General features: G+C 41.0%; 1 protein-coding gene across 1 annotated transcript; it reads left to right on the forward strand.

The window, feature by feature from the left end:
* Positions 1 to 241: 241 nt before the first annotated feature.
* On the forward strand, positions 242 to 16,322 carry LOC115357529 (amyloid-beta A4 precursor protein-binding family A member 3). Its single transcript, XM_030049024.1, has 11 exons — positions 242 to 512; positions 1,797 to 2,832; positions 3,640 to 3,670; positions 3,810 to 3,955; positions 4,060 to 4,146; positions 9,416 to 9,613; positions 11,246 to 11,425; positions 12,900 to 13,112; positions 14,581 to 14,700; positions 15,125 to 15,265; positions 15,537 to 16,322. Exons 2-11 carry the CDS (start codon positions 1,810 to 1,812, stop codon positions 15,606 to 15,608), a joined length of 2,211 nt encoding a protein of 736 aa, XP_029904884.1. The 5' UTR covers positions 242 to 512; positions 1,797 to 1,809; the 3' UTR covers positions 15,609 to 16,322.
* The last annotated feature ends 411 nt before the right edge of the window (positions 16,323 to 16,733 follow it).

Genomic DNA, 16,733 nt, shown 5'->3' on the forward strand with positions numbered 1-16,733 from the left:
GCGTCAGTGATAGTCACCAGCACTCATACACATCAAGATAGTTACAAAAGGCACAGTCGGAAGAAAAAACACGTGAGACATACATTTACAATAAGTTATAAATGTACGGATAAAATTGATAATGGAAAAGCCTTACAAAGTTCACTGTGTATTTTCATTTCTGGCCAAATCTAATCTGAGTGTGTGAGTAGCGGTATTTACCACTCTGGAGGTAGGACTTTGTGGAAGTCCGTGAAGGCAACATGATAACAGAGTCAACGAATAAACGCTGTCGGCAACAACGGCAGGAAAACTGCATAAATTGAGGTGAATTTTATCGACCTGGGAGTTATGTGAGATTCCCACAGAGTCACTTAGCAAAAATGTGTTGTAATGGTTGTTAGCATGAAGAACAAAACTCAGCAAAGGTTTTGGAAAGAGTTCAAAACCACGTCAACTTGTCTTTCGTGGCTCTCAGAGGAGTTGTTTCTGCCTGATCCAGAAGAAAGACGACTAGTGACCTAATATACCAGGTGAGAGCACTTCATTTCTCTTACTGACCAACACCTGGAAGTTTTCAACATACAACAAATGACATTTTATTCTGTACAAGAGTCCAGGGGGGTGTCGAACTCGGTACATTAATTAGCCAGTTGTATTAATTTGTATAGCTAACTTTGGTTAGCCAAAGAGTTGTTTTTCTTAGCTTACACTGTCGATACTCAGACTTTCTATTTTTATAATTAACGTTGTGTGTGTAAATGTTTTTTTCATACACACAGCTACATCTCGTCGTTGTCAGCCCTGTATAGCCGAGAAGTTTTGCTCTGTCATATCTAGAGAGAACGGTACGCCAAAGTCCATACAAAAATCTGATAACTTGCTAATTGCTGAACACATACCCTTTTAAAATAGTATTCCCGGCTCTTTCTGAATAATTAGGAGCAATAATTGAATTGTGTTACAGGCGTCGAGTAGTCCATGCATACATTTAAATCAGGTTTAAAGCTTTTTTTTCCGCTTGCAATTTCCACTGTTTAATTTAGAAGGGAGCAGTGTGTCTATCAATCATGAATTAGAGATTTTGTTGAAAGACGTGCTGCTTGGTAGAAATCCTGTATGCCGAATTTACCAGAAGTCCTTCGAGGACCCAAAAGCTAAAATGAAATTCTGATTTTTATTTTATTTTTCTCAGTGGAGTTTGGCGTGCTGTATTTCAATAGGCTACAACAGAGGACGGGACAGTGGCATGTAGCGGAGCTGTCACGCAGCCGGCACACTGGCGAGTGGCATCGCGTACATTGAAAATGATGCGTGTTTACGGAATAGCGGTTGAATCGATTTTATTTAAACTGACTTACACAGAAGTAAAGGTATCGGGAATCTTACAGTGTAATGTGATGGTTCCCCAAACTCCCTAAGGTGCACTTTGAACTGTTTCCTATCTTGTAGGCAATGGGGCAGAGATTGTATTTCACTGTTGGCTTGAACTGATTGAGTTGTGGCTGTAACTGATTTGGTTATGTCTGCTAGCAGCAAGGTAGTAATGATGGCTCAGTGTTTTCATAAAGTCACAGACAGATGTTGTGAAATCATCTTCTGTTATGCCACGTTTAGACTCGCAACAGTTCCAGCTACCATCCCTAAGCCAGTTATTACTGAATAAAGCACCCTTCAGACTGTTGGAAACCCAGTTCCGCAAAATGACTGAACTAGACCAAAGCCCCGATGGCATCTTAAGGAGAACTGAGTCAGCTTGCTGTGTCTACCGGGAAGCAGTCCCTTTCAACCTATTCTTATCTTTCTGTTTCTGACAGGCTCGTTTGCAAAATGGAATCAGACAACTGCCTTACCGATCATTCAGCCTCTGCACGCTCAGGCACCCAGTCTCCTGCCACTAGCCCTGCTGATGGAGCATCTTCGTTTATTGAGGGCAGTAGGCGTACCACAGCAAATCTTCCAAGCTCAGAGGTGGAAGACCTTGACTCCTTCAACTTGATTGAGCCTCCTCCGTTAGACTGGAAGTCTGACTCCTCAAGTGAGGTGGACTCGGCAGGTGACCTGGATGATCCCACCTTCCCTCCCGTTGTGGGCCGTCTGGAAGATGAGGCGGGGCCATGCGATTTGGTACTGCCACTGGAGGTGAGCAGTGCAGCTGCTCCACCTGTCCTGAACCGGCCTGAGTTGGTGGAAGAGAGCACAGAGCCAGTCCATGATGTTGAGGGACAGGTAGAAGAAGGGCTTGTCAGAGTAACGCTTGAGGATCAGGGAGAGAGGCTTACTATGGAGAAGGAGGAGGAGGTGATAGTTTCTGAGCAGATGGACACAAGGGTCACTGAAGAGGAAGCTGCAGTTCTAAAGAGGAGGCCAGGCGATGAGGACCACACCCAAATCCATGCCCTCCTCAACCAGCTCCAGCTGATGGGAGAGGAGCCTTGCCTCAACCGCCTCACACCCCCTCATCTGCCTGAGCTGGAACCCTCTGGGCCCTCTCTGATCACAGACTCTGGCACTTTGCAGCCGGCCTCACCGACTGAAACCACTGGGCTGCTGTTCTCCGAAAGCCACCAGAGAGACCTGCTGGGGCTGCTGGAGTGCACAGAGATTGGTGCTCCTCCTCACCAGGCTGCCTACCTGCCACACAGGGGGGAGGTGGATGCTGTGGTGTCAGTTTCCTACAACCAGGAGGATGCCCACAGGTTCTGGGGTCACTATGGGAATGGCCAGCAGCTTCTGGCTGGGGACGACTCCTTCGCCTCCCTGCCTGAGGATGAATATCCTGAGCCAGTGTGGATGAAGCTCGGGGAGCAGCCTCCAGAGGGGGAGGAGGAAGCAGCTGCTGAGAGCGAGCAGGTAGGCTGGGTTAGTAGTAGCTGGTCTATGAAAAGGAGGGTAGGCTGTAACCTGCATTCCGTTAAGCATGAAGCAAAAACGAAAACCTGACTGATATATTATGTTCCAATATTGGGTCATCACAGGCATATTGATCAGCACATATGCTGGCTGACATGTAAAAAAGACATGTAAAAGCACTGAACACTAAACAGTGTTGTCCTTAGATTGTCCAACAGACTCCACTGTGTACAGTGCTTTACTTAGCACAAGTTAGCAGAGCTTATTACAGCTGAAGTGATGGTGGTTTATATTGTGCCATGGAAGTTAATGTGCAAATGCAGTACATATCTCTATTACAAGTATATGCATTTACAAGCTTTTTGCTTTGCTATAAGCGTGTTTTTACGTAAAATGTAGGCCATTAGCCAATATTTTGCTATCGGAAGTTTTTATTCCCAAATGTCGATGTTGGGATCTGCCCTGTATACAATAGCTACTACAGTGCTGTTGAACTCCATCATGATTTTCTCTGTGATTTTAAAGTTCTTGTATTCTGGAACTATTTGCAGGATTTTTTTCTTACTTTATTCTTTTTCCAGAATTTGTATTATTTTGCAAGTGCTCCCATTCATTTATTGACAGAGAAACATTTTCCTGCCTTCAGTTGTTTCTAATCACATCCCCTGTGTATTTTTCTCTACAGTTCAGCCTTAATGATGCAACATCACTGTTCATCTGCAATACATAGTACAGTGAAGTACTATATTTTAGACCATACATTAATTTTTCACTTTTCACTTTTTCTCTTTTTTGCTTTAATTGCAGAGTGGTAATGACCAACCCTCCTACAAAGATGGTAAGATGTTTTTTCCTTTGCAAATGCAAGATGCAAAATGTTATATTGATGCCAGGGAGAAAAGAGATTTAATGTGAGTTTAGTCAAGGTGGAGCTAAAAAAAGTCCTTTTTCAATGATTTTTACATGTTCTTTAACAGTGCCTGGGCCTTGTGACCCTGAAGACCTGTTAGATGGAGTGATATTTGGTGCCAAGTACCTTGGCTCTACCCAAATCAAATCAGAGAGAAACCCTTCTACAAACGCCCGCATGGCTCAGGCTCAGGAGGCTGTGGATCGTATAAAGGTAAATTTGGATTAGCAGCACACCAAAACTGAAGGGCATTGATTCTCTACCACAGCTGGTCTAGTATGGCTACAGTACAGTACTTGTGATCGTCTTACCTCCAGGCTCCAGAGGGCGAATCTCAGCCAATGACAGAAGTAGATCTCTTCATCTCTACCCAGCGGATCAAAGTGCTCAGTGCTGACACACAGGTATGTTTCACCAGCCACCTGGCAAATATCCACCTCTTTTTATCCCACTGCTTTGCTTTGCTTTTTCTTTGATCCTTTTCTTTCCCTGCTTTCTTTATTCTTTTCCAGTTTGTACCTAAAAACCTACAGCAACGACTGCTGTTTTTATTTTGCGTGCACACACACACACACACACACACACACACACACACACACACACACACACACATACACACATTTAGCTGTTAAAAAATGTTGTGTAATTTCCAGTCCCATGTTTCAAATATGGTAGCATGGCACCATTTCAATTATTAATTGTGTTCAGAATGGCTGGTAACTTTTACATCAAGTAGCCGGCTGGTGATACAAAAAGTTCATTTCAAACCCTGCAAGTACATTTACATTTACTTAAGTGCAACTTTGAGGTCCTTATACTTTTACTATTTCTATTTTCTGCTGATTTACTTCTAGTCCACTACATCTTCATTCCTAATTACAATACAAAATATAATGAATAAATAAATTCTCATACTAGGCTTTATTGGTCTCTTCTTCTCGTATTCTAATCTCAAAATACTCCAAAAGACTTCATTTGTGTTTTAAAATCAGTAAAATCTTCTTCCGGGCCCCCAGCCGGGTGCCCCACCTGGTTTTAGTTTGGTATCTTCAGAGTTTGCAGGTCTGCAGTGCCAGTGGGAAATTTGACTTGAGTTAAAACATGTCAGAAATGAAAGCCATTATCAGCATCTGCCAGCATCAAAGATGAGGTTGACCTCCTTGTGGTTAGCCGAAAGATCACCAGTTTGATCCCGGCTGTCAAGTGCCTCATGTCCTGTCCAAGTGCACTTGAGCATCTGTTTTGTAATTCTTAAGAAGCAGTTCTGGGCAACAGGTTGAAAGTGCAGTACTTGTTTTGAGGAACAGAGCTTGACAATCAGTTTGAAATCTAAGTTTGATTGTCTGTCTTGCCAGTGTGTTCATCTGTCAGTTTTGTCCTATTGAATTGTCTTTGAACAAGACACCCGAGCCACTGCCTGCTCTACCAGCTAAACGGATGAAGTGAAAATGCAGTGTTTGAAACACCAGTGACCTTTACTCTGAGTTAGCATTGCACTTCTTAACTTGCACATCCGAGCTGAACCCTCCTACAGGTGGATTCCTTATTAAAATATAAATTGATGGTGATTCAATATGAGGGCTCTGTGAACATCACTCCCTGTGTAGTACAGTCTATTTTGATCTCCTGTCTGTGTAGTTGAATTGTCAGGAGAGTTAAAGTGGGTCATCCGCTGTCAGCTCTCTCTCTGCATGGCTGGTTTCTTCTCAGTGCTGCACAGTTAGGGATATGATGGTAATCACAGTTATTTTGATAGATACTGTCTGATACTAAAATATTAAGCACAAATACTTTAAGTCACTTTTTACATAACAAATCTGCATCTGGGCTGCCTTCAACGGCAGCACCCAAAAGAAAATGTAAAAAATGGCCAAAATCACTAATTGATTACTGAAAACTAGTGCCTAATATTCATGATCAAGATTCAAGATTGCATTCAAAATAATAGGCTATACACGCTTATCCACTATAAAGGAGTGGAAAAGATCCTCCAAACATTAAAATGTTTACATCCTTACATCCTTGAGAAAAATGCTTCTGTTTTGTGTTGTGCACCAAGCTCAAGTGTTAAGAACCCCTTGTTCTTTGTTTGTAGCCACATAGATTTTTGATCATTGAGTGACATTAAGTTGAAGTTGTTTTTATGTCTTTATTTTTCTATTTTAATCTGTGTACATGATCTGATAAGACCAAGTCTTTTGTTTCTTTGTGAAAAATAAGGAAAGGCAGCACAATGGGGTGTGGGTGAGAAAGGAAAATAAATATGACAAAAGAGAGAAATCAGTCAAGTCTGAGTGGCGTTTGAGCGTGGCAGCCGAGGCACATTCCAAAGGACCACAAGGGAGCAAGTAACGTTTGAAAGTTGCTCTTTTTACTCATAAGATAAGATAAGATAAGATATGCGTCATCATCCTCCGTCTCATCAGAGCTCAGGCTGGCATAGTCAGTCACTGCTCGCCCAGTCCTCAAAGTCCTCAGACAGCTCCACCAAGTTAGGACCAGGAACCTGGATAAGATAAATAAACACATACACACACACACACACACGCACACGCACACGCACACGCACACGCACACACACACACACACACACACACACACACACACACACACACACACACAGACAGACAGACACACACACACTTGCATCAGCACCTGCTGCCAGTCCCTCACAGGAGGAAGATGGAGATGGTATTCCTCCTCCTCCTTAGGGAAGGGAACCCTTCCTCTTCCTGGCTTCCCTTCCTAGCTTCAGTTTGACCACATCAGGAGAAAAAGACAAACTATCACACCATGCACATGAGCAAGACATTTAAACATCTACAACTTGTTTTGTTTGTCAAGGATAACACAATAAGACTCACTTCCAGACTTATTTCGGCTGTGGTCCTCAATTGAGGTGACAGTAAATAGAAACACTATGCAGTGTCCAGTCCAAAATGAAAATCAAAAGTAAGTGTATTCTATACATAAAATCACAGAAGCACGTCTCCATGCAGCAAATATAACTGTAGCAGTCTAACCATAAATAGAGGAATCTCGGTGTTTCTGTGTTTCGATTTTCTCTGTAACCATTCATCTGACCAACTTCAAACTTTGCAGGTGTATTGCTGAAGACCCAAGAGAGTGCAGTGTCAGCTTTGAAGTTAATCAAATGAATGGTTGTTCAGAAAGTCAAAGGACACACATACATTGGGGATGCACTAATACAAATATTGTTTTAAGTATTGGGTGCTAATGCTGGCATAATTTACAGGATGGATATAGTGCTGACGTTAATGATCCACATACCGATGCACAATAGACACACACACACTGCTGCGTGTAGTATTTCTGTAACATTTCTGTAGTTAATCTAATCGTTTCCACTACAGTCTGTTACCCTGGCTAGCAAACACAGAGGTTTTCTTCTTCAGGAGTGCCTGCCTGGGTGCTTTGTGCTGATTAAGGCATGGCACCACGGTGGAGGGTGCTGGTAATGCATTCAAATTAGAAAATTCTACTGTAATGATCATTACTGTGAGTGAAATCTACTTACTAGTAGTTGATAATCCATTGCTGTGCACTTGATTTGTTCCAGTTTTTCAAAAGATTAAAAGAGTTGCCATAGTACGTTGTGCTTCTACACACTGTAGAAGCACAACATACTGTTGTTACATACAGGCTTCACATACTGTTTGTATGTGAAGCCTACTTAACCTACAGTTCAAATAAATTGCTTTGGAGTACATTTAAATTTACTACATTTTTGTATATTCTTGCTTTTTGAATAACAAGTTTACTGGAGCCTCATATAACCTTGCACATAATACATACAATACATGATCAGGGGTGGACTGGCCATCGGCCCACCGGGCATGTTTTATATTCTAGTTTCTTCAAAATAGCCACCCTTTGCTCTGATTACTGCTTTGCACACTCTTGGCATTCTCTCCAATGGTGAAAACTCAATGGTTTTCACTTCACAGGTGTGCCTTATCAGGGTTAATTAATGGAGTGCAAAGCAGTAATCAAAGCAAAGGGTGGCTATTTTGAAGAAACTAGAATATAAAACATGTTTTCAGTTATTTCACCTTTTTTTGTTAAGTACATAACTCCTCATGTGTTCATTCATAGTTTTGATTCCTTCAGTTAGAATCTACAATGTAAATAGTCATGAAAATAAAGAAAACGCATTGAATGAGAAGGTGTGTCCAAACTTTTGGCCTGTACTGTACATCCCTAACAGACACATGTAGTTTACTCAGGGCATTTCAGTGGAGGCAGGCTCTGGTACGACACACACACACACACACACACACACACACACACACACATTTTCTCTCTCTCTGGCTCTCTCTGTCTCTCCACTTCCACCTCCAGCTCCAGGTTGATTCCAGCTGATTAAATCCACAGCTTACCCTTCATCTCTTCAGAAGCACATTGAGTCAACACCTGTCATATGAAATGTGCTGTAATAAACTTGACTTGACTTCACCTAACTTCTAACTCAAATGGAAGGAGTCTCTGTCTGTCTGTCTGTCCTTTGATTTTCACCACAACAGTTAAGTTGATCATCCTCACACTTGGTGAGTGTTTTGCTAAGAAGTGCATTTTTGACTGATATTGTTTGGAAGGGCATTTTTCCACAAAGCTGCAAACATCAATAACAGGGAAATGATTTCCTTAAGTATGTTTCTTTGCAGAGACAGCCAGGTGTAAATGAGGATCTTGATCCACTCACAGACATTTGGTTGACTTTTATTTCTACTCCTCGGTGATGTCATATTATAGAGGGTGTCCATAAAGTCTCTTTACAATTTAACAAATTTATTACAAAAGCAAATGAATAGACAAATCTGTGGAAATTATTACAAAATGAGGGTAGATATTGAAGGGTTTTTTTTTTTTTTTGCCTCATTTAATACACCTCTATATGGGCACCATTAGTTGCACGAAACACATCATGATGGTACTCGATTTCTTGCCATGCTCACTGTAGCAGAGCCTCATCAATGGTGGCAATGGCATCAGTGATGATATCTTTAACATAACCCCATAGAAAGAAGTCCAGAGGAGTGATTTCTGGTGAACGAGGTGGCCAGGGAATTGGGCCATCCCTTCCAATCCTGTAGCCATTTTTTAGGGGTTTATTTAACAGAACCTATTTCATCAACAGGGTACTTGAAATCCACAAATGTACAAAGTACATAGAACAAATCTGATTAACATATCTCATCAGTTGCTTTTGTAATAGATTTTTTAAATTGTAAAGAGACTTTGTGGACACCCTGTAGTTTCTGTGGTGGTATGCTCTGTTAAGGGGGGACCTAAAATAGATAATAACCAGTGATAATAAGATTTGTATGAAACTTTACAAAAAATGAAAAGGTTTCAGAGTGCTATAAAATTAATGGAACATAGCAAACATGTAAACAAACATTTAGCTGGAATGAAATTGTGTCTCTTCTTCTGCTGCTGCTGCTTTGGCTGCAACCTCTGCTTAGGAGTAGTATCAGTTAAATGAAACATGGCATTGATTGCTTCATGCCCCAGTTACCTAACTGATTTAAATATGAACATCCTTTGACTTGTCTTGTTTGGACATTCTTTTCCAAAACCAGCTTTTCCGTTCCCTTCTCTGTTGCTGCTCCTGTTCCACCATTTACCTCCTCATGTCCTGTTTGTCCTCAGGAGGCAATGATGGACCACTCTCTTCAGATGATCTCCTACATCGCTGACATTGGCAGCATTGTAGTGCTGATGGCGCGAAGGAAGCTGGCAAATCGCAAAGGACAGGAAAGTGACAACTCTTCCTCCTCATCCTCCTCTCCCTCGTCTGCGCCACAGAAGAAATGCTGTATGATCTGCCATGTCTTCTCCTCTGAGGATGTGAGTTGTGGGGGAGGGATGCAGGGGGCTGTCTTAGCTCAGCTGCTGCAGTTTCAAGTCATGTTGGAAGAAAGCCTTGGAAGCGCTCATGTGTTAAACTCATTTGAATGACAGTATGTTTCCAAGAGACAATAGAAAGGTCAATTGTTTTCATTAACAAGTTACTTAGAAGTCAACCACAGTCTTTTGTCTATCAGCTCTATCAAAATAACACTGAGTAAATAAACAAATGCACCAAATCAGATTATGCCAATATAAACGTAACAAGTCTCTTTACCCATTTTTGAGGAAATTATGTCTCTGTTTGTTATTTCCCCTATTTGAATTGGAAAGCAGCAGCATGTAGCTACTGCAGGACACTTATGCAAAGTAGTTTTGCACCAGGAAGAAACAACCTGGTCGTACTTTAACAAATAATTGTAATTACATGGAAAAAATGGGAACTGGGGCGTGTTTGTTATACTGAAGTCCACGTTCGGTCATGTGCCAAAAGTGTTATTTTGTGAGCTGTTTTTCTATGGAAGTGAATGTAGAGATAGAAATATGGTATTTTGGATTAGCATGGAGCAACTAATGACGATAATTCACTACCAGATGAACTCAAAACTGAAAAACCCAGCAATCTACTGAAGTTCAGCTTAGCTTCAGATCATCAGTGTCTTATATTTTATGTGGGAAATTAACTCTAGCCATCAGGTAAATACTACAACATCTGGTCTGCTCTGTTAAGCACTGTCAGGTTCCCAACCCGAAATATAGCAGGAGTGTTTGTTGAATTCCAACATCTGCTGTGGTCTGAGGCAAGAAGTTGGTTTCCTGCCCTCGTTATATGACCTTCACGGACACCACTACAATCCCATCTGAATGATCGACTGTAAATTTGAGCTATAAGCTACAAAAGCCATAACATTTTGCATCTAGTGTGAAAATGAAAAACTTTGAAAGCAGACTCCCTCCAGATATTGCTTCTCATGTTTCATTTGGGATTGGATCAAGTGCGCTGTTTGCTGCTCAGTTTTTCCTTCCCCAGTCAGCCTGCAAGTTCTCCTGAATGTAGACGCTGTCTGGCTGCCGTCCCAGTTTTCCACAGTTGGCGAGGCTGAATAGAAGGAAGAAGAGCTTCTTTTAGAAACTAATTAGCTGTGTGTTACTTTAGGCCATGAGGCCACTGCTTCTGCTGCTAGCTGTGCCCCCGTTTTAACCCTTTTCTTATGAAAATTTTCATTTTAAAGGATGTGCATTTGGGGTGTGTGTGGGGGGTGCACAACATTTAAAAAACAAAAATATTATACTACAGGAAAGTAGATAACTTAAGACATCAACAAGAGACTTTTCAGACTAGGTCCTCTGTATTTTACTGGTATTAAAAAGTAACTTCAATTAAGGATGTGTTTTTTGGATATAAGGTGTTTTGGACATTAACTCTGCATGCGCTCCAACTTGTTTCATGTAAAAAAAAAAAATGTTTTGGGTATTACATATGAAAACAGATTGTTGTTTACACTTGGGTTCAAATATCTTTGGAAGAAAACAACTGAACAGAAGCCTTTGGTACTTAATTTTTGGATTTAAAGGATAACAAACATGTACAGATGTGACAGTCGGCTCAGTTTCCCTGTTGTCTCCCTGCAGGCCCAGATCATAGCCCAGGCTATCGGCCAGGCGTTTGGTGTGGCCTACCAGCAGTTCCTCCAGACCAATGGCATCAAGCCCAGCCAGCTGAGGCCTGGCGAGTACAGCGATTTCCTGGGAACCCAGGAGCTCTACAACGGTGACCTGGTTCACTTCTCTGACTCCCAGAACATCCGAGACGTAAGTGGAGGGAGTGTCTACCTGCATGTTTCAACAGCTACAACTGCTGCTTGCCCCTGTCTACATTATCATGATTTACACCAGAGTTCTGGGCAAGGTACGCCCAGTTGGTTAAGGTTGGGTAAGGGCTTTTTTGGATGTGGCCACATGGTTAAGGTTAAGGTTAGTTGGGTGAGGGCTTATGGGTAATGAATGGGCAACAGGCCAATAAATTTTATGAGCAATCACAGCTCTTGTGAGTGTGTCTCGCCCAGAACTGTGGTGGGATCCATATTAACACACTTCCTCCTCCCAAAGAAGCACAGGCAAACTCAGTTGTTCTGCATTTAAAAAAAAACAAATCAAAACACTGATGTTCACCATGTTTTTCTTTTTCTTTTTTTGTGTCACATAGCTGCTGGCCACAACTATGTGACACACCCATAGCACAGTGCTACAAATTGTTGAAGAGAAACGAGGGAGAATTTAGATGGAAACAGTCATAGACAAACACAAACTGATTAAGTGAAATATATGCTGTTCTCAGTTATGTGAAAAAAGTTACATATTGCAACTAAATATAAATTTGACCTCTGCTCTGCCCCTCCAGTGATTTCATCCAGGAGGATTGAGGAGGAAGGAACACATGGAGCTATAGAAATTGAATTGGAGTACAATGGACATTCCCATTCAAATCAGCATAGCACGATGTTCGGTGTTGTCCATTTTTATTTGAATTGCTACTATCGCAAAGAGCTGTGACTGTTGTAATGGCTTGACTTCTGTTTAAACTAGCAAGGCATGGAGTCTGTGATGTTATGCAGTAATCACCAAATGAGTACTGGAGTAGTACAAATTCAAGTTCATTTTATTGTCAAGAGGGGAACAAATGTGTAGTAGAGGTGCAGAGGTTTGCTTATTTATACAGAAATTATGTAGCCTGTGCGTGAAGTTTTTTCCTGTCTCTGGCCTCATGACCTCATTCACTTTCAGAATTCCTCCTGAAACACCTCATGTCAAAAAGTGTTATATGATAACCACTGTGTCTCACAACCTCACCAATCACAGCCAGTCTCACATGTACAGCAGGTTAATCAGGGGCCTCCATAGATTTCACTAGCTGTCAGAAAGTAGCTGTTACTGTTCTGTTCAGTTTAGGTCAATACCTTGTCCCTAAATTCATGTTGCTGCCACATGTTAAAGTAAGTATATAGAGAGACCAAATTCTTACTTGAAAGGCCTGTTTGAAATCACTGGAAGGGCTTTGGTTACACCTTTTGCTCAGATGACACTTGATTGGGATGGTGATTTGTGGAGATAATCATACATCTGATCTGTTTTGGGAAGAGTTTTTAAAATGACTCACGTCAGTGGAGGTGGGCTTTGATATTTAACATTCAGGCTATCATATCAATGAAATAACATGAGTAAACCATTGGTTAGTCAAATGATAACCCTCTCATTCCCACATATCTGTTTTGTGTCCACGGCTCAGATTGTCATCAACAAGGGTCCAGCAGAGATCTTGGGGCTGGCGGTGGTGGAGTCAGGCTGGGGCTCCATCCTGCCCACCGTTGTGGTGGCCAACCTCCTCCATGGCGGCCCCGCCGAGCGCTGCGGCGAGCTCAGCATCGGCGACCGCATCATGTCAGTCAACGGCACCAGTCTGGTGGGCCTGCCCATCGCCACCTGCCAGAATATCATCCGGGTGAGACAGGAGCAGTTGGCACGGTGTAATGGGCCTCTGTAGTCTATTATTGAAATACACTGAGCTGTTTGAGGAGACAGTCCCATCGGGTCACGTCGCAGTTTGACAAGACAGACATCTAAATCATCCACATGTCCCTGGTACATCGTTGGCTTCTGTGTTACATGCTAAGTAGTTAGCAAACATGCTTAACCATTAGCATCTGCAACAGCTCCTAAGATAAACTAAGATGTTAAATATTTTTTTAAAGTTTGTGTATTACTATGTAATGTATTTTTATAAAATATTAAATATTAGAATATTATGTAAATGTATTAAATAAGTCTTGAAGTCTGGCACTTTTGTGTACAAGACAGGAAAATCATGAACTATGATGCAAAAACCAGGGACTAGTTTTCCTGTTTTCAAAGGAAGTGATAGTGGTCAGTGCTTGGACACATAGAAATAGTTTCAAAAATTATGCATCAGCACTATTGAAAATAAAAACAAAAGCCCCCAAAATAACACTTTTAGCATATAAACACAAACAAAGCAGATTATGCCAATATAAAAAAAAAACAAGTTTTTTGTGTAAATACAATTATTTGTTACAGTTATCAGGTTGTTTCTCCCTGATGCAAGACAATTACGCAGAAGTTTCCTGCAGGCGCTACCTGCTGGATCTACTTACCAATTGAAAGAGGAAAATAACAAGAAGAGAGATGTTTAATTTCCTCAAAAAAACCTATGCCTGTGGAAGTGAATAGAGAGACACACATACAGTATTGTTTATTGTTTAACAGAGCAGCTAATGAGGATATTTCACCACCATGTGGACTCAAATCACACCCACAATGTTATACAACCCAACACTCTACCAAAAATAAATTGTGCTTTAAATTTAAACCAACTTTTGCTTTTAGAATCAAAAACATCTGCACCTAACAGTATTATCTATCAACCAGCACCTCAGCATCAGTTACCACCAAAAACACAAATTGTTAAAGGATTGAATGCAATGACCCGAGGATGCACTAGAGGGCACAGTGTTTCCATGCTCTGTGAGAATGTATCTGCAGCAGATGACATGTAGCAGAACTAGATAACAGAGAAACGATGGTAGAGATTTGATTGGTTTCCTCCACCTGGATTGTGAATGATGTTGGGCAAGAAAGTGTCATGAAATAAAAATATGAAGGGAAGAACTTTTCTCTTGAAATATGTATGGATAAAATATGTAAATAGAATCAAATTTCATGTCAGGTTTTCCCTCACTTCTTTTTTCCTCTTCACTTGCTGCACTGGAAGCTTAGTAGCATTTTAGGCATTTAGTACTTGTCCAGAGTCATGTACAAAGAGAGCATCAGTACAATACTAAAAAAGATCAGTGTCAGTAGAAAAGACGTGAAGGGTGCAAGTTAAACATAGATGAAGTAAATATCCATCATCTAAACTCATCACTCTCCTTGTCATTTTGCTTTCATCACAGGACTTGAAAAGTCAAACATGCGTGAAGCTCAGCATCGTCCACTGCCCCCCTGTCACCATGGCGATCATCAGGAGACCAGATCCCAAGTTTCAGCTGGGCTTTAGCGTGGAGGACGGCATCGTATGTGAATGTTCATATTTCCCTCAGATGGCCAATAATTAGTATAAGTCAAGTTTGCACTGAAGATTTCTGTCCTGGTTTTCATCATGCAAACTAAATGTGTAGATATATATGCACAGCAATAAAGCCATAGGTTAGAAAAGCATGTTTGTGACTGGATGGTGGCTGATATGAATCACAGGACAGCTGGGAAAATAAACTACGAGATCTGTTTTTTTTTACTGCGCAAATCTGTGTGTTGCTGAAATTGTATATACTCAGTTAATCCTCCATGGTTAAATTTGGTTTTTGAAGAAATAATGCCAATAAACAAAACTGAAATGTAAAGAAGTAATTTATCACACACTGAGCACATTCAGTTCTTTGTTTTAGGTGAACAAATTGTAAGTAGTTTCCCTCTCCTTTATTTTCTATCCTTGCATAGATCTGCAGCCTGATGAGAGGAGGTATAGCGGAGAGGGGGGGCATCCGTGTCGGACACCGCATCATTGAAATCAACGGGCAGAGTGTGGTCGCCACACCGCACGAGAAGATCATCCAGATCCTGACAAATGCCATTGGCGAGGTGAGAAGGGGTGATATCTTTCATTTAATGCTGCTCAGTGTTAATATGATCTCATTATAGCACAAAACAGATTTCAACAGATCTCAAAAATACGCTGGAAAACTGTGAATCACTGTTTCTCCTCCGGTTTTATTACTGCATTTTTAAGTGGTGGGAAAAAACAAGAATACTAAGAAATGCAGTTGTTTGAATATGCTGATTTTTTTTTTTTTTTAAACTGAAGCATAACATATTTTTATGAATAATAGTTATATTTTGTCTTTTTGGGCAGATTCACTTGAAGACCATGCCAGCCTCAACATATCGCCTCCTAACAGGACAAGAGCAGCCAGTGTTTCTCTGAGAGCTAATGAAAGAGCACTTTCTGGTTTGATCCAGATGTGTAAAGGAAAAAATAGACTGTACAGTATTGAAGCTACTTTTGCCAACCTCAAAAAAGATTATGCAATTTATTGTATCATATCCTACATAGGCTGCTGTCATGCCACTGAACACGACAAGCTTGTCTAGCAATCTATTTTTGAAGATGTACATTACTGTATGTTGGAATATTGTGATAACATATTTTAAAACGACAGGGCTATAGATAAATCTCAATTTATATTTATCAGATATTTAACAAAGCAGGCAATAGCTGAGATGCAAAAAAGTGAAAGCTCTATGTATTTGACTCCACTAATTCTTGCATTTGTGGTGAGCAGCATCCTTTGTCTCCCAGGCGGTCTGGTATGCTTTGTGCCAAAGTGCCTGAGCCAAGAGTAGTGAGGAACGAAACCTTAAATCAGAAGAAACGTTCTGTGGCTTTCATCACTATGTGCTTCCAGTCTTTCAGATACAGTGCATGTCAATAAGTGTCATAATAAGTAGCACTGAGGAGCGGTCTCTACTGCACTGCTCGGATTCTCCATTGTGCATGTTTTGCCTCCTGTTTCTGTGCCTGACAGAAAGCAGTGATTATGCAGAACTAAAGGTAACTGCCTTATTTGATAGAGAGAGAGAGAGGTATATTTTTAAGAATTTGCTGTTTTGGATGTTCATTAAAATGATCCGAAAGATGTCTTATTGATGTTATTTGTTGAATGTTGTCTCTGAGTTACTGTAAAATGCAATGGTACTTTTCATAATACCAGATACCTATGTAGTGCAACATATTTCTGAGGGAAATGTGAAGTGTTTACAAGTGCTTTTGAGTCAGCTACGTTTTGTCTGTTTTCAGTCAGCCCTGTCGGTATACATGTTATTATTAATATGTAATAATTTAACACTACCGCTGTTACCAGTAATAAGAGATTATTAGTCGCAGTAATGGCAGTAGTATTTTGTTTTTATCATTATTACTTTTATCACCATCATGGTGTAGCATAGGCTCTTAACCTTGTGTAACATAAGAGAGTGCACGGACACGGCCTGTCCAATCAGTGGCCTTCCTTTCCAAAACACAGACAAAGACCAATCAGGTTCCGTACCG

Source organism: Myripristis murdjan, chromosome 4, assembly GCF_902150065.1.
Source record: "Myripristis murdjan chromosome 4, fMyrMur1.1, whole genome shotgun sequence".
Taxonomy (NCBI): Eukaryota; Metazoa; Chordata; class Actinopteri; order Holocentriformes; family Holocentridae; genus Myripristis; species Myripristis murdjan.